This window comes from Urocitellus parryii, chromosome 3, assembly GCF_045843805.1.
Source record: "Urocitellus parryii isolate mUroPar1 chromosome 3, mUroPar1.hap1, whole genome shotgun sequence".
NCBI classification, from domain to species: domain Eukaryota; kingdom Metazoa; phylum Chordata; class Mammalia; order Rodentia; family Sciuridae; genus Urocitellus; species Urocitellus parryii.
Genome location: NC_135533.1, coordinates 156,562,735 through 156,580,665, shown reverse-complemented (window position 1 = coordinate 156,580,665; position 17,931 = coordinate 156,562,735). Strand labels below are relative to the sequence as shown.

Sequence of the window (17,931 nt, the reverse complement as noted above, 5' to 3'; positions counted from 1 at the left end):
ACTTGTTCACTTGACATAATTCACAAAAAAACCTCCCTTCCGGAAGGAATTCCTGAAAAATACTTAGGTAATTTTCTGTTCCATTTCAGTGAGAATTGGCTTTCTTCTGGAAGACCACTCTGGTATTTAGGGACCTCCTGTAACCAGACATTTCTTTATTGAACAACTTTCTTGTTCTTTGTTTTCATTAATCTTTTGTTAGATAACTACAAAGAAAGAATTATCTTGGGTTTTTTGCATAAAGTTTAGAACGTGTATATAATCAAGCTTTCTGATGAATGTGTTTTTGTTAACACACTGAAACATAAACAGTGATTATTGGTGACAAATCCAGAGCCTTTTGATTTCCTCCAAGCTGAAATTTCTCACGTTAGCATGAACAAATCAAACAGTCCCCACCACAGCGCCCCCTCGTGTCCACAGATCAGTCAGGCATGAATGATGCGGGGCGGGAAAAAAGACTACAATTCCTATGAGAGCCAGCGTTAGTAATGACGTCACTACGGAGCGCCGACGGATGCTAAAAAAGCACTGCTTCCCTATTGGCTGACTGTTGGGAGGCGCTGGCAGAAAAGGTGCTCCCGCCGCCCCATACCCTGTGACGCGCCCCCGTCGCCCGAGCGGTTCTGGGATAGTGATGGAGACGCCTGGAGTATCTACCCGGACCTTATTGCTCCCGGCTGCGTCGGGGCCCCAGAGGAAGCGATCGGCTGGGGAGACCGAAGCTGTGAGGAGCAAGCAGCGGGTCCTGGACGAGGAAGAGTATATAGAGGTAGTCACCTCAGTGAAACGCCGGCGACTTCCGGGTCCCTCCCTGGTTTTGCGCTTCTCTTGGTTTCTTTCTCTCCGGTCTTGGTTCTCCAGTCCGCTAGTGGAAGTGGAATAGCCGAGTCCCTGCTCTTGAGGTGTGGACAGTCCGGAGAGCCAAGTAAATGGTGGGGAGGGAGTTGTCCTTAACTGAGGAGGCACTAGCAATATTTTCAGGGGAAAGTAGAGGCGGCTGTGGCGAGGGTCGGGGACATGAGTTTTTCTATTAAAGTGTAAGAGTTTGACACACTTGAAGGATGGTGGCAAAGAGGACCTGACTTAGTCTGCAATTGTGGCAACAACATTGAGTGAGTGGGCTGCAGCCCCTAGAAGGAGGGGTTTGTTTTACTTCAAACAGGCAGGAGGAAGGACTAGTATAAAGTTTAGTTTTAGACTGGTTAAATTTGGGACTTTTCTAGGATGTACTGACTGGCAGTATTAATGGACAGCTGGTTACACAGGTTTGCTGCTTCCAGAGCTAGGTCTAGCTGGAGGTGCAGATGTGGGGATTTCACTATGTGACCATAGTGACTGGCTGAAGTCACTCCAGAAAGGTTTGGATTGGAAATAGAAACTCCTTGGTACAGTGAAGGTGGTCTGATTGGTATGAAAGTGGAGTCAGTAAAGGAACGCCTGTTAAGAGTGGGAGAGAGAAGAGTTTTATGGACACGGAGAGCATATTTAGTAAATGTTGGATGTTGCAGCAAGGCCACATGGGATGTTCAGCCTCACTAGAAAGGGCCCCTGAGCTCCTTCAAGCAAGCTGCAATTATTAGAGCAGGCAGAAGCTGAAGGAGGTTCATCAAGAGCTTTAGCTTGTACAGCAGTGAACTGTGAGGTGGAGCACCCAGATTGCAGCTTTGACTTTTTTTGTTTTTGTGTCCAAAAGGGCCTTCAGACAGTCATCCAAAGGGATTTCTTTCCTGATGTGGAGAAACTGCAGGCACAGAAGGAGTACCTGGAGGCTGAGGAAAATGGAGATTTGGAACGAATGCGCCAGATTGCAATCAAGTTTGGCTCTGCCCTGGGCAAGATGTCTCGAGAGCCTCCACCACCTTGTAAGGGGACCTAGTGGGTGGCAGAGAGGGTGAAATCTACTGAACTTTGCTATAGGCTTGCTCTAAACCCTACGTCTCTCTCTTTCCCCAGATGTGACTCCAGCCACATTTGAGACTCCTGAGGTGCATACAGGCACTGGAATGGTGGGCAACAAGCCCAGGTCTCGGGGCCGAGGTCTTGAGGAAGGTAAGTGAGCACTCCCTCTTTTTGTCACATAGTGGTGATTATGTGGGAATCTTACCCTGTGAGGCCCTGAGAGAGTGGTCCAGGGACTTCAAGTCACCTCTTGCCCCTGAGGAGTCTCCATTCCTGAATAGGGGTCAGGAAGCATTGGTCTAGGAGGCAGAAGATCTGTTTTAACTCCCAAATGTGGAACAGCCCTTCAAGCCTCTCTGTGTTCCATCTCTATGGATTAAGAATTTTACTCTCTCTCTTACTGGTCTGCTGTGTGCCAGCCCTTGCCCTGCAGGTTTCATGGGCTTTGGAAGGCTCCTTTTATCATTGTCTCCTGAAATTGTTTCTTTCATATTGATCACTTCTCCCAGATAACTGCACTGTTCACTCCTTCACTTGCTTCAGGGAAAAATTTCCTGATCTCCCAGTGTAAACACCTTTGGTGTTATGTTCCTTCCATCTTGCCTTTGTGTTTTTGCTGTAGGTCATAACACCTTTTTTTTTTTTTAAGTTATTGATGGACCTTTATTTAATTTATTTATATATGGTGCTGAGAATAGAATCCAGTGTCTCACACACACTAGGCAAGCACTCTGCCACTGAGCCACAACCCCAGCGTAGGTCATTTTTTTTTTAAAAATATTTTCTAGTTGTCAATGGACCTTTATTTTATTTATTTATATGCAGTGCTGAGAATCAAATCCAGTGCCTCACACATGCTAGGCAAGCGCTTTACTACTGAGCCACCACCCCAGCCCCCAGGTCATAATATTTTAAAACTCCTGTTTTATTGCCTCATTCTAAATAATATCACTTCCATGAAAGCAGGGACTTTGTCTTGCTTGCATCTGAATGCTCTGCATATAGAAGAGCATATGATATGTTATGAGTCTTCAACAGACATGGAGAACAGATGAATGAGTTATTTTTGGCATATTTATTAGAATATGAGACACAGATATATGGGATACTTCCTGAATTTAGGAAGGAATCTTTTTTAGGAAAGAGCATTCTGAAGTCTTGTTAAATGTAAGTATATCATGCACTGTAGGACTTCTTGGTCACTTTATCTTTTCATTGGTAATAGAATATTAGTGCACATATAGGTGGACAGCATACTTTGTTCTACCAGGTTCTAGTCTACAGTATACTGTATTGGCAAGACATCCAGTGTGTTCACACAAATATGTTTTTTGTTTTGTAGCCCAGCTCCCTCTGCCATTAACACAGATCTTGTTCTTGGAGCTTGATTCTCTATTTAAGGGTGGCATGAATCACAGGGCAATTTGAAGATTCTTTTCTTTTTATATATCTTATATGTCAATAAGCGTAGGAAACCTTTTCATAACCTAAGTGATAGGTACTTTTGTCATTCTTGTTTACAGATAAAGTGAGGCTCCAAAAGGCGGTGACTTGTGTAGTACTCAGAGATGATCATTGGTGGAATGGAATTTAAGTGACATCTCTTTGACCCCAGGTCTTAAAACTGTAGTCGCTGTGCTTTGAGCACAGTTTAGCCTATACCTAGTGGTAAAGTTGTTACTACAATAGAAGATAAAACTCTTCTATAAGCTGGGTATGATGGGATGTTCTTAATAGTCCCAGCTATTCAGAGGCTGATGTAGGATTGTGAATTTGACTCCAACTGGGTAATATAGTGAGACTTTGTCTTAAAAAAATAGAAAACAAACATATACAAAACAAAACAAAAAACTGTCTTCTAGCACCAGGGTGCCACCTCAGTGGTATGCCACTTTCCAGGGTGGCAGGGGTGGCAGTAATATGGTTGAGGTTGTGGCTCAGTACTTCCACATGATTACAGAGGCCCCATTCGGAACATTAGATTATATAAGATTCCTGCCACAGGGGCTAGGTGGCAGGTCCAGATACTTAGATAACTACCCACCTGTATTGCAAATACCAGGAAGCAAGGAATGATTAGATTAAGGAAATTCCAGGGAAGGAAGGGAAGTCCTGAGGGCTTTGGAGGTAGATCCTGCAGGATTTGCATGGTTTTGGCAGAGGAAGAGCCAGCCAACAGCAGAACTTTTGTGATCATGGATTTTATTTTAATGCCTAGGTCTGTACCTCCTCCGCCCAATCTATTAGATTGTATTGCATGCTTTTGGCATCCATCAGATGAGCAGAGCTGTCCAGGCATCTTTCAGGCTCTATCTGAGGGTTTTCTGAAGAGTTGGGGTGGATTGATACCACCCCATGGGGAGTCTTCCAACAGAAGTGAGGATTCTAGCCCCATTCGTAAGGTGTCATAATTTTCATTGTTTGTTTTCCCGTGACTGCAAAATGATGTTTGTATGTGTTCCTCTGACTTCCACCCTTGAGCAGGAGAGGCTGGAGAGGAAGAGGAGAAGGAGCCACTGCCCAGCCTGGACGTCTTCCTGAGCCGCTATACGAGTGAGGACAATGCCTCCTTCCAGGAGATCATGGAGGTGGCCAAGGAGAAGAGCCGGGCCCGCCACTCCTGGCTTTACCAGGCTGAGGAGGAATTTGAGAAGGTAGACCTGGGCCCTCTGTCATAGCAGGGAGTCTCAAGGCAATGGACACTGTGCCTTGGGGTCCCACTGACCCTTTTTTTCCCCCACGTGATTACAGAGGCAGAAAGATAATCTTGAACTCCCATCGGCAGAGCACCAAGCCATTGAGAGCAGCCATACTGGTGTGGAGACCTGGAAGTACAAAGCCAAGAACTCCCTTATGTACTACCCAGAGGGTGAGTGGTGGGGCCAGGTGTTTCTGGCTCTGCATTTGGATCATAAGGTTTGTGTGTATATACCCTCACAGCATCAGCCTCAGAGGGGTCCTGGTCTGTCTTGAGATGGGTAACTCATATAAGTCAGTGGGGTAGTAAAGTCTTCCCCAGCTTTGTTCAGGCTCTGCAGGTGTGGTGTGTGAGCTAGGCCCAATGCTTCTGTTTTACTGGGTGAATTGGCTGAGAAAAAGGGTGCTCTCACCCCTTAGTCAGTAGGGCTCATGGTACTGAGGTGGGGCCTTCCCATATACCTGATACGTATTATCATCTCTGCTTCATCTACCAGGTGTCCCTGATGATGAGCAGCTATTTAAGAAGCCCCGGCAGGTGGTGCATAAGAACACACGCTTTCTCCGGGATCCTTTTAGCCAGGCTTTAAGCAGGTCCCAGCTCCAGCAGGCTGCAGCCCTCAATGCCCAGGTGAGCCAATGAGAGCAACAGGATTAGATATGGCTGGGCTGGTGTGGGCAGGCATGGCCTCTCTTATCTTGGCTGCCCCTTTAAGTTAGAACTGTCCCTTGGCTTGGTGGAGCTCAGTAGGTGGAAATATTGAGGTCTGTATGTGGCAGGACCCTGTGTCTTTTCTCAATTCATGTGAGCTTCCACTGGGATACTGTCTTGGTGTGACACATTCTGTGGGCCTAGATCTATGCCTCATCCCTTGATGGTGGTGGGCCAGCAAAGAGGCTGTTGGGAGCCAGCCAAGTCTGTTTACACCCATGCTTATGCATCAGACAGGGTTGTGGGTAGACATGGGTCAGTGGGCCAGGGGAGCCAGCAATGGAACCTGGCCCCAGACGGTGGGCTGTGGCGGGATAGAGCTTGGAGTGGTAGAGAGCAGAGAGATTGTGAGCCTGGGAGCAAATTGAGTGGGTACCCTTTGATGGACTGTGATGGTCATGGGGTCAAAGGTTGGGAGACAAGAGACGGGAGACTTAGAAGTACCTCAGAGGAAAGATAGCATAGGCCCTGTTGTCAGCATTGCACCTCAAGAGGCAAAGGGTGTCAGTTTTGCCCTTGATGGAAGGAAGGAGAACATTCTTGCTTAGATGCCTACTTTGACAGGCCCTCAAGATGTTTCAGCAGAGGGGTGAGTCCTTCCTGTTTTTCCCCAAGCGGGCTACCCACCCCAGGGCCCCAACTTTTCCTGAGGAAAGCAAATATTTCTAGCATGTTCCTGTCCATCTGCCTATCAGCCAGCTGGGGAGATAGCCCTCATGACACTATCTTTTCTGCTCATTCCAGCACAAACAGGGCAAGGTGGGCCCTGACGGCAAGGAGCTCATCCCCCAGGAGTCCCCCCGAGTGGGCGGGTTCGGATTTGTTGCCACTCCATCTCCTGCCCCTGGTGAGAAATGGGCCTGGTGCCCAGGCTGGTCAGGGCTGTGGGTGGGCTGGACTCTCAGGCAGACCCAACTGTAAACTGGAGTACTGTCCTGTTGCAGTCCTCTCAATAATGTCAGCAGGTAGTACTTACAGATTAAAAGTCAGAGAGCGGGATAGGGTGCAGAAATTCTGGGTACCAGGCCCCAAATCTTTTCATCCCGGAGGCAAGTGAAACTTGGGACAGTCCCTTGATGCATAGGGAGTCTAAACTCTCAGGTACTGGTTGCTGTGATATAAATCGGGGTACATGGAGGCACCATAGGTTTTCCCTGAGTTTTAGGAGGTTTGGGAGCCCTGGAAATCCTGAATATCTCCTACTTCAGAGTGCCCTGTGCTAGGATGGCAGCTCAGCTGACCCAGCTTCCAGTCTATTCTGCCTTGGCCCACAGTTGACCTTAGCATTTCCCTCTCAAAAGCTGGAGGTACTGTGGTTCCAGAGTCCCTGGGAAGAGGCATGGGCTAGCTGTTGGCCTTGATGTTAGCTAAGGATGCACGTGGAGTAAACTGGCTATGGTAGTTAGGGAGTGCCTGGAGTGGCACCCCCACCTGGCTCCCCTGGCCTGAGTAGCTATGGGTTCTCCATCTGCAGGTGTGAATGAGTCCCCACTGATGACCTGGGGGGAGGTTGAGAACACGCCCCTGAGAGTTGAAGGATCGGAGACACCCTACGTGGACAGGACACCAGGGCCAGCCTTCAAGGTGGGTTGTGGTGAAAGGGAAGCAAGGGAGGGACTTGGTATAGACATCTGAGGAGTCTGAGTCCTTGCTGCTCATGACCAAGCACAGAGGACTGGACTCCCAGCTGGCCAAGGCAGGTCCAGCTGATGGGGATGAGCACTGATGCTTCTGAATGCTGATGAAGGAGGGATGGGTGGATGGGTGGGTCTTTCATGGGATTTAGGGGAGCAGGGGCCAAGATACCAAGGTCTCTAGGGCCTGAAGGCCAGGGGCTATTCACAGATAAGGTGGGAGGAATTCAGAATTAGAATAGGAACTCCAACTGCCCTGCAAGCCCAAGGGCCAGTGAACCATGGTTTGTGTCCTCAGAAGGGCTATGTGCTGACAGAGCAAGGCTTCTGTTTACAGAACATTTTAGATGTTACAAATCTAGTCTAGTATTGTAGGAGTGGATAGAGTGAAGTTTGTGAGACCTAGGGTAGGCCAGAGAGGCTTTCAATGGGCCTGGGTAGATGCAGCAAGGTGAGGTAGTATCGCATGACTCCTGAGTGCCAGGCTGGGTGATAAGCTGGAGGCAATGGCCATAGAAATTGGTGGGCATGGATAAGTGGGCAAGGGGAGTGGTATGGCTGTAAGAGCCCTGGGGAAAGCAAGATGTCTTTGTGCAAAGAATTTTTTGGGAAAATTGAATGATTAGAGTAGTTTAGAAAGGGAAAGGAGATGTCCCTAAGAATTGGGAGCCTGCACATCTTGCTGTCAGAGTGCTGGGCTCCTACCTGTTGTGACTCTAGGGTGTTGAGAGGTCACAGGAGGCAAAAGTTTATGTTGTCACAGAGGCTGAAGATGTAGATTACATTACCATCAAAAGAAATCAGGTATAGAGTCTGGAATGAACACATAGGTCTGATTTGGTGGCTGGGTCAAAGGTTATCTCAAGCCAGTCGCCTTCCAAAATTGGCAGTGATAAGTTTGAAATGCAATGGAAAAGGAAAAGAGGGGGGGGGGAGGGGGGAGGGAGGGAGGGAGGGGGGAGAGGAGAGGAGAGGAGAGAGAGAGATCACTTGTGTAGCAATAGAAACTTAAAACAACTAGGAGTAATGCTGAGGAGAACTTCTGTACCATGCTACCATGCTTTCCAAAACCCAGGCCAAGAGGACCCCCACCCCCAACCCCCAGCATGGCACTGCTCATCATTCCCTAGAATAGTCCTTAGACATACTAGAGCTCCAGATAAACATTGCCAGAAGTTTTGGTGCCATGGTTTCAGAATTTATCTGGGATGCAAGAATAGCCAAGATAACCCTGAGAGAGTAATAACCAAGAGGGATCTATGCTGTCATACATTAATGCATTCCCTAAGGCTCTTGACATGTTAAAAGTGTGCCCCTGCCCAGCAACTCAGGAGGCTGAGGCAGGAAGATTGTAAGTTTGGGACTAGCCTCAGCTATTTAACAAGGCCCTAAGTAAATCAGTGAGACCCTGTCTGAAAATATAAAGTGCTCAGGATAGCTGGGCGTGATGGTGCATGCCTGTGATCCCAGCAACTCAAGAGGTTGAGGCAGGAGGAATTCAAGTTGGAAATCAGCCTCAGCAACTTAGCAACACCCTATCTCAAAAATAAAAAAATAAAAAGAATTGAGGATGTAGCTTAATTATAGAGTGTTCCTGGATTCCATAGGGGGCAGGTAAGAATTGTGCCCTGGGACCAAGAGCCCATGGCCAATAGCAAAGGAAAAATAGCACTTAAACCATCCACAGTTCAAGTAAGAACTGGAGGTATTATAAAGATGGCAATTCAAATTGTGCTGAATAACAAAATATTTAGAAATAAAGTGAACTAGGTCCTTAATACATATAGCAAAATAACTTGCAGAAAGATAAAAAGGTTAAAGGTAAAAACAATCACCATTAAACAACTAGAATAAAAATAGTGGTGAATATTTTGTTGTTGTTGTTTTGGTATCAGGGATTGAACTCAGGGGCACTTAAACACTGAGCCACATCCTCAGCTTTTTTTTTTTTTTTTTGTATTAGAAACAGGGTTCTTGCTGAGTTGCTTAAGGCTTCACTAAGTTGCTGAGGCTGGCTTTGTACTTACAATCCTCCTTCCTCAAGCCTCCCAAGCCACATGAACATTTAGTTTTATCTTAGGAACTTTCTAAACATAAAAGGAAAAAATTTCACTAAGTAATAGCTACAACAGTCCCCTGTTATCCATGTTTTTGCTTTCCAAGGTTTCTTGTGGTCAACTGCAGCTTGAAAGTATTAAATGGGAAATTAGAGAAATAAGTGTTCATAAGTTTTGTTTTGGTGCTAGGGATTGAATCCAGGGGCTTTCTACCACTGAACTACATTCCAAGCCCTTTTTATTTTTTATTTTGAGACAGGGCCTCACAAAGTTGCTGAGGCTGGCTTCAAATTGTGATCTTCTGTTTCAGCCTCCCAAGTCACTGGGATCATCAGCATATGTCACTACATCCAGCAACAGTTCATAAGTTTTAAGTCATTTTATGATAATATTCTACTTATCTTGCTGTTTTTCTCTTATTATGCCTAATTGTGTGTGCGTGTGTGTGTGTGTGTTGCTAGGGATTCAACCCAGGGTCTCAAGCATGCTAAGCATGAGCTGTACCACTGATATATCCCCTAACCTCTAATTTGTTTGTTTTGGTACTGGAGATTGAACCCAGGGACAGTTTACCATTGAGCTATATCCCCAGCCCTTTTTTATTTGTGTTTTTGAGACAGGATCCCACTAAGTTGCTTAGGCCCTGCTAAATTGCTGAGGCAGACCTTGAACTTGAGATCTTCCTGTCTCAACCTCCCTAAGCCACTGGAATTACAGGCGTGATCCAACATGCCAGGCACAACCCCTAATTTGTAAATTAAGTTTTATTATAGGTCTGTATAGGAAAAAATAATATATAGTTCAGTTTTCAAGAGTCTTTTGAGGGTCTTGGAACATCACCTGAGGGTAAGAGGGGATACTATATATGAAAATGATAAACTTTGGTACAGCAGAAAATGTCATTTAAAAAAGCAAAAGCAAATAATTAAAAAATAAATTTCGTGTAGCTTAATTTGATAGGTAAAGTTCTATAAGTAACAACAATAGACAACTAAAAAGAAGATAAACACTTGGATAGAAAAAGGGGCCACATTCACATATGGAGAGTTCTTGAAAGAAATACAGAAGGGTAATAAAGACAAAAAGATTGTCACACTAATAATTGGAAAAAAATGAAAACAGGACACTTTTTTCCCTGAAGGCTTCTCAGAAGTTTATACCTTGGCAGTCCTGGCCTTGAGAACCTGTTGAATCCAGGCAAGGAGGGGGGCCCTGGGGAATGCACAGGTATGACAGGATGGGTAGGGGCTTTTGATAGGCTATGGGGGAGGGTGGCAATGAAGGGTTGCTGGGATTATGGCAGCCAGGGAAAAAAGATTGGCATCCACAGCAGCTGTTCTTCCAGGTGAGGGACTGCCTGGCTTGGTGACAGGTCCCACACAGGCCACCCACATGCCTGCTACCTTGTAGATCTTGGAGCCTGGCCGTAGGGAGCGGCTGGGCCTGAAGATGGCCAATGAGGCTGCTGCCAAGAATCGAGCTAAGAAGCAAGAAGCCTTGCGGAGAGTGACAGAGAACCTGGCCAGGTGAGGGGCAACTAGGTCCTGGGAAGGGGTAATGGGTGGGGATGAACTAGTGTCTGCCTTGTCCCTGCTCTGCCCATACTCAGCCATGTGGATGTATGGCTTATAGGGTAGAATCCAGGGCAGATCCATGGGGTTCTGCAGTGGGTGCTGTAGCTGCTCCTCTGCTATGGTTGCATGTGGACCAGGCTACAGGACTCTTTCTGTGTTCTTTCTTCCACATCTCCTTGACCTGTCCTTAAGAGTCACCTTTAGGCAATTTGTCCCATTATGAATTCCTATCAGTCCTGTGGAGACAGTGTTATTATCATTCCTCTTGGAGAGAGGTGGGAACTCCAACTTTCAGAGGTCTGTAGTCTACCCAGCCTCACAGCCAAAGGCAATAGCATCAGTCAAACTCAAGTTCAGTCTGATTGCTGTGTGCTAAGCCACCCAGTATTGTCTTCCTCAGTTCAGAATGACCATACCTCTGACAAGGCTTTTCCTTAGGGGCTGAGGGAGGCCTTACTCTGATAACTAACCCTACTTCTCTCCCTAATCCCTTCATCCCAGCCTCACTCCCAAAGGCCTGAACCCAGCCATGTCCCCAGCCCTGCAACGCCTTGTGAGCAGGACAGCCAGCAAGTATACAGACCGAGCCCTGCGGGCCAGCTACACACCATCCCCAGCACGCTCAACCCACCTCAAGACTCCAGCTGGTGGGCAGCAGACCCCCACGAGCACACCAGCCCCTGGTTCTGCCACACGCACACCCCTCACACAGGACCCAGCCTCCATCACAGACAACTTACTACAGCTCCCTGTTCGGCGCAAAGCCTCAGACTTCTTTTAGAGCCAGGCCTGTGCTGGGCCCTTGGACATTGTGTGGAACCTTCAGGACAGCTGTCCACCCAGCAGAGGACTCCACCTGGAAGTTCAGGCACAGACCGGAGGCATTTGATCATCACAGGAATCACAGATGAAAGATGCTGTGCCTCAGCCAGGCCAGCATGGGACACATGCCCTCTCCCTTTGGAGTACAGCACCCATGCTGTCCCTTGGGGCCTTGCTGAAAGTTTCTATGTCATTAAAGAACATCTGGCACATTCTGGCTAGGCTGCCCTTCTGCCCTGCTCCTTGAGTGGGCCCTGGGACCTCCTTGGGCCAGCTGTGCTATCTTAAGACTTCAGGATTAGAGGCAAGGGTGCCTCCAGGGGAGGAAGCTGTGGGTAGGGTGGCTCCTCCATTGTTTTCTGTGACTCCCTTAGCTACCTTCTGAGCTGAGCTCACAGGTCTTTCTGAGGAAGTGATGGAGCCTCCAGAAATATATCCCTCATGGTCATCTGGAACTCTGAGCCTGTGTGGTTTTCTGTTTATATAGCCATGTAGGTCCTGTGTGTCAGACCCTACTTCTGTATGAGGCACTTTCATGGTGGCCTCAGCCATCACCCTCTCCCAGCACTTGACTTCCAGCTCAGAACAGAACCATCTCTACCTTCCTGCCTGTATTCTCCCCCCACTGCTCTTGGCATTGCCTACCAATCAATTGAGGCACGAGCCTCACCCCAACTGGAGCTGCTGTATAAAAAAGAATGGGGTCAGGTTCTAAGCAGACTCACAGGTGTCATCTGTACCAAGGGCCAACATTTACCCATGGGCTGATACATGGGTGCCCAACCCTCAAGTGATTGATGGCCAGCTGGGCTCATATACCTATTATCCATGGAATTGAGGGGGTCATATCATGGTTTAGCTTCAAGCCAGTGTCTTCAGGCCTCAAGTGGGGGTCATAGGCTATACTCTCTGGGGGACCCAGAGTTCCCACTGTTCAAGGGGCTTAGGGAACACCTGATACAGCTCAGAACAGAGTCCTGCTTTATGAACTGTACAAGCCATTTTCTCCAATCTTTCTGTGTTGGTCTTCTTGCCTGTTCCCTAACTGTTGATGTTTTCTGGAGGCTAGTCCAGAGACTGACATCTACCATTTGATACTTGACTAGGGTTTCTGCTAACCTGTGCTCCCCCACAGTGAGTTTCTGCAAACTCCTGGGGTGGCTGTCCTGGGACCCTCCAGGAGTTGAAGCTAGGATGCTTAGTGGTCAGAAAGGTGGGGCCTTGTGTACTTTTGTCCAAGAAGGAAGGTTGAACTTTAGCCCCTGGGAGCCTCCAGGAAGTGGGAGGCAGGAGGTACTGATGACCCTCAAGCACTTAGCATATAGGGAGCATGCTCTGGGGAGTGATGGGTTATCAAATGGGAAACATAAAAGACTGGGCAGTGCCATCACCAACAGCTGCTTCATAGAGCTTGCAGGCCCAAGTGGTGGGGAAGGTGCCCGCAAACTGCCTCATCTGGACGGCCCCTGGATGATGATAAGGGTGGCCCATGAGCAGCTGAGCCCATCTCAAATGACCCCAGGGATTAGAGGAGGACATTGAGCAAAGGGTTGTGAGAAGGAGTATAACAGGGTCAGCATAGGCTGCACTACATGAAGTGAAGGAGAGGCATGGAGCTGCTCAGCCCTGGAGGCCTCAGGGACAGGGGCAGGTCAGAGGCAGACAAGTGTGGGCCTGGTAGGTAGACCATGGCAGAAGTCCTCTTGCCATAGGCCTCACCATGAGTCTGTCTGTACCTGAGCACCGGCCTCTGGTCCCCTATGCTGGAGACCCCTGCGCCGGCTGAGTCCTAGAGAAAAAGACTCCTCACTGGGCACTCTTAATGCTTGTATACACTTTGTGGTTTATTTGGTGGTCAGTAATTAATGTCTTTGCAACTAAGTGGAAGAAAGCTAATAGAACGTAATCAAAATAGTGGTTTAATTGACGGATTTTACTTGTTCCTTGCACCTGTGCCTTCTTCAGCTCCTACCTGCCTACTTAGTTTATGTGAGCGCAAACTACACGCTACGCCCCCCAGGGCCCTCTCCACCATTAGGTGCTTGCCTTCCCAACCTCAGCTCCGGCGATGTGATGGTCTTTAGCTCTGGAGGTCTCAGCCAGCCTTTCCTCCATCCTGTCCTCATTTTCAGGCACCACCAGCAGTCGGTGTTGGGTTTTGGCCCCCAACTTGTGGTCAGGCCGGTGCTCGGGCCTTGCACCTGGCCGGGTATCCAGTTTACACTCAGCCCGGTACTTGCCCTCCCCCTCCCTCTTGAAGGAGGCAGAAGACATGGCTTTGGGCTTGGGGGGCTGCAGCCACGAGTGGCTGAGAATCTCGTCAATGTGCAGCCGTCGGTTGACATCTGGCTGCAGGATACGGTAGATGAGGTCCTTGCATTCACTTGTCAGATTCTTGGAGCGGGGGAAGTCCACACGGTGCTCCTTCTGGATGCGCAGCATCTTTTTGATGTCAGAATCATCGTAGGGCATGGAGCCACAGACCATGATGTAGAGGATCACGCCAAGGCTCCAGATGTCATACACCTTGGGCTGGTAGGGGATGCCCTGCAGCACCTCGGGGGCTGCATATGCAGCCGACCCACAGAAGGTCTTGCTGAGGACGATGCGCCCGCTCCCGTCTCGCAGGCAGCGCTTGGAGAAGCCGAAGTCAGACAGCTTGATGTTGAAGTCCTTGTCAAGGAGAAGGTTTTCACACTTGAGGTCTCTGTGGACAACATCTAAGTCATGGCAGTACTTGACAGCTGAGGAGAGCTGGCGGAACATTTTACGTGCTACATCCTCATGCAGGGCCCCTCGGCACTTGATGAACTCAAGCAGGTCACCCTGGACCCCAAGCTCCATGACAATGTAGATGCGCCCATCAGAGGTCTCAAAGATCTCGTATGTCTTGATGATGGAGCGGTGGTTGACAGTTGCCAGGATGTCCATCTCTCGAGGAAGGAATCTCTCCACAAAGTCAGTGGGTGTTTTCTTGCGGTCGATAATCTTGACTGCCACATTAAACTTAAGGCGCTCAGAGTAGGCAGATTTGACTTTTGCATAGGAGCCCTTGCCCAGATTGATTCCCACGATGTAACCCTTCTTCCTTAGGACCGCGGCATCGTCCATGGTGCCAGGAGCGGCCGGTGCCGCTGCCCTCTACATCCCCTCCCCACACGGGCCAGCAGGCATTGTCCTCATTTGCACTGTGGGGAGGTGTCTGGCTGGGCTGGGCCTGGACTTGGAGGGGTAGAACGCTCAGCATTGTCGCCAGGTGACTTCAGCAAATGAAGTCATAAAGCCAGGCTGCCGGGAGTGGAGACTGGGGAGTGGGGACTGGGCTGAGGGGAATGGGGCCCCTGGAATCCTGGAAGCCAGGCCAACCTGGAAGGAGCACCCTCTTCCTCCCCGCCCACTGGAACAAAGCCAGGACCCAGGATTGTGGTAACCCTCCCTGCTCCTCTTTCTTGCTATGGCTTCCTTGTCATAAGTCAGGCCCAAAAGGAGGTGGCTCAGGTCCAGCCAGAGTACCAGTCACATGCCCGTTTCTCTTACCGGGTCATGGGAACTGACCCTGCATTGGTCCTTCTTTCACTAGGACCAGTTTTCCTGCAACTTCTTAGGGGTGTGAAGAAAACTCCATAGAGCTTCTTGGAATCTATGGTATCTCAAGCCAGTGGTGGTTCCAAACCTGGTGGACCAAAGCAACTCTTGTGTTTGGGATCAGGAGCTGGAGTCCTTGGGCTAGACAACTAGGCAGATGAGCTGCTGTTGCTTCAGTGAGCAGGGTGTTTATGGGGATGGGAGGGCAGACAGTACTCAGAGATGCATTGTTTGCCTGGCTAGGTGGCTAAGGGTCCAGGGCAGGCAGATGCATGTTCCAAGGGGCAGGACAAGCTTAGAGATGGGTCAGGCTTCAGCCAGGTAGAGGAGGTAGTGGGGCATCCAGTCTTCTGAGAGTGGCTGACAAGTCAGGAAGGGAGAGGAGGAGAAAGTCAGGGGCTTTTTTCTCTAAGTGATGGGCAGTGATTGCATAATCCAAGTATCATTTTAAGGTGGTCACTGGCAGAAAGAAAAGAATTAGCTTTGGGGAGAGTGTGGAAGCTTACTGCCTTGGGTCAGGTTTGAGAAATCTGGGCCAGTGTAGGCTTCTGAGGGTTAAAAAAAAAGCCCCCAAAGGGTCAGCCTATATCTAGTCAGTGAGTGGGATGGTTCTGTGGCAGGGTTCTGGGTATTGGCAACATTCAGAGCATTATCCATGAAGGGCAAGCTTCTGGGTGGGGAGGGGGTCCAGAATTTTCATTTTGGACATTTGGACATTGATGTGGAGTGAGCAGAGGTCACTTGCTCCTGGCATTACACATCATTTGCATCTCAGACTGCCTATTGTACCTGGTGTGTGGATTTTTGCTTTGGAAAATGATATCCTTTATGCATCTCTTTAGCTACTTTGGAAGTCCTGATGTTTGCTTGCCATCCATCAGAGGCATCCTATGCCCACAGAAGCTTCCAATACAGGTGAGCTAGGGGTGTTGTATTCAGAGGGAGAGCAGAAAGGCCTGTTTCTTCCTTTTTCTTTTTTCTTTTTTTAGTTGCAGGTGTACATAATAACTTTATTTATTCATTTATTTTTATGTGGTGCTGAGGATCAAACCCAGTGCCTCACACATGCTAGGCAAGTGGCCTACCACTGAGCCACAAGCCCAGCCCAGAAAGCCTGTTTCTATGTGGGATTTCAAAGTTTTCAAAGAGGAAGTGACATAGGAGTTCTGGTGCAGAGAATCCACAGAGCTTTACCAGGTGGACAATGGGATAAACATGTTAGGTGGAAATGACATCTTGGAGCAAAGGCATAGCTGTGTGGACACATCTGGAGCTTGTAGTGTGCCCTGAGTCTGGCAACCTAACTTGGGCTGCCAGTATAAGAGACAGGATGGGTAGGGTGGGCAGATGTATCCATGGTGACCACCTTTCAGCAGCACCAGACTCCTGAGTCAGGCTCTGGCTCTGTAGAGTACTTATGGCTAATAGCTTTAGCTTCATGCATTCCTTTCTCCAAGAGGCTCTTTTTGGCTGAAATGACGGTAACTTCACTCCTTTGTGTCCTGGAAGGGGCTGGCTGTAAGATTTGGAGGCAAGGGGCTGGGGATGTAGCTCAGTGGTAGAGCACTTGCCTAGTACGTGTGAGGCACTGGGTTTGATCCTCTGTACCATATAAAAACAAACAAATAAATAAAAAATATTTTAAAAAAGATTTGCAGGGCAGGACCCAGGAGTTTGATACCTCCCTCTTCTCCCACATTCCTAGCAACCACTGATGCTGGAGCATCTCTGTTTATTAAACACAGGGCACACTACATACTATTTGGCATAGTATTGGTTAATTGCACCAATTCCTCCTCCTCCTCCTCCTCCTCCTCCTCCTCCTCCTCCTCCTCCTCCTCCTCCTTCTTCTTCTTCTTCTTCTCTCTCTCTTTCTCTCTCTCTCTCTCTCTCTCTCTCTCTCTCTCTCTCTCTCTCTCTTTCATGGATGTTGCTCTCTCAACCCTGCCCTTGCCCAGGATACTGTGGTTTCTCTGTTTCTTCGGGGACATGCTGTAGGAAGCAAGCGTCAGCTTGGCACAAGCAGAGCTGCTGAAACATGGAGTGGGTGGTTTTGTCCTGGGTGTTTTTGTCACGAGGCTAGGGCACCTAGTATATTTGGAGTACGTTAGATCTGACTGGAGACCTCTAGGGTTATATCTAGTGTGGCTGGGGACCTGCACATTCCGGGAAATCTATAGTCCTCTGAGTTTCACTTTCTTAAATAAATTAGATCCCCACTGATCCATTCTTCCCACAAGCTTGTGAGAGTCTGTTTTCGGTGCTGAGGGACACTAGTGAACTAGAGGCACTCATGCCTTCCTGAATTCCAGAGGTCAGGGAAGCTAGATGTCATACCCACCAGTGTGAATGCATGATGGTGGTTGTGTCCTGACATGGCACCATGGAGCTATGAGGACAGAGAATTGGAGATTAAATTTAAGAAGGCTGAGGTCTGGGTAACTAGCCAGGTGGAAGAGAATCGTGGGTAGGTAATGCCTATAATGGCCTGAGGGTCACCTCATGATGAGGACATAAATGACCAGGGAACCACCTTGAAGTCCTGGTCCTAAAGCCTCTGAGGATGAAGGTGATCAATCCAGGGTCAAACGCACAAGAAAAACTGTCCAAAAGGATGAGGCTATCTGTGGAAGCTATTGTTACCTGGTTGTTACCTGGGCCTGCTGCTCTGGTACTGTGCTTTCAGGTAGGTTGCCAATCCTTTCTGAGCTATTTTCACACCTGTAAAGCACACAGCAGGTACGCCTAAAGCCCCCCCTGCCCAGGATGCCTTCTGGCTGGGTTGGGCTGCAGTGAGTCACTCCTAGGCCCTCTTACTCTCCTCTGTCCTGAGGACTATGGAAGACCTGCAGGGATGAGCCATTTTTCACCTCCCCACCCAGGTAGCATCATGTGCCCTGGGATACCATTCCAACACAAGCTTATTCATGGGAAAGATGCTGGAAGGC

The 17,931-nt window shown here is 48.5% G+C and overlaps 2 protein-coding genes across 2 annotated transcripts; one reads left to right on the top strand and one right to left on the bottom strand.

Annotated features, from left to right (window-relative positions):
* The first annotated feature begins 629 nt into the window (after nt 1–629).
* Nucleotides 630–11,847, top strand: Ess2 (ess-2 spliceosome associated protein). Its single transcript, XM_026401685.2, has 10 exons — nt 630–772; nt 1,697–1,865; nt 1,957–2,052; nt 4,387–4,556; nt 4,654–4,771; nt 5,097–5,230; nt 6,056–6,158; nt 6,786–6,895; nt 10,413–10,528; nt 11,078–11,847. Exons 1-10 carry the CDS (start codon nt 638–640, stop codon nt 11,355–11,357), a joined length of 1,431 nt encoding a protein of 476 aa, XP_026257470.1. The 5' UTR covers nt 630–637; the 3' UTR covers nt 11,358–11,847.
* Nucleotides 11,848–13,432: 1,585 nt separating this feature from the next.
* Nucleotides 13,433–14,509, bottom strand: Tssk2 (testis specific serine kinase 2). The gene has a single exon (XM_026401760.2). It carries the CDS (start codon nt 14,507–14,509, stop codon nt 13,433–13,435), a length of 1,077 nt encoding a protein of 358 aa, XP_026257545.1.
* Nucleotides 14,510–17,931: the final 3,422 nt, after the last annotated feature.

What these genes read in the sequence shown, in the direction of transcription:
- Ess2 (XM_026401685.2), top strand. Translation starts at nt 638, where the DNA reads ATGGAGACGCCTGGAGTATCTACCCGGACCTTATTGCTCCCGGCTGCG. An exon ending in GGGCCGAGGTCTTGAGGAAG is followed by an intron (nt 2,053 to 4,386) that starts GTAAGTGAGCAC and finishes ACCCTTGAGCAG; the next exon opens with GAGAGGCTGGAGAGGAAGAG. An exon ending in CACCAGGGCCAGCCTTCAAG is followed by an intron (nt 6,896 to 10,412) that starts GTGGGTTGTGGT and finishes GCTACCTTGTAG; the next exon opens with ATCTTGGAGCCTGGCCGTAG.
- Tssk2 (XM_026401760.2), bottom strand. Translation starts at nt 14,509, where the DNA reads ATGGACGATGCCGCGGTCCTAAGGAAGAAGGGTTACATCGTGGGAATC.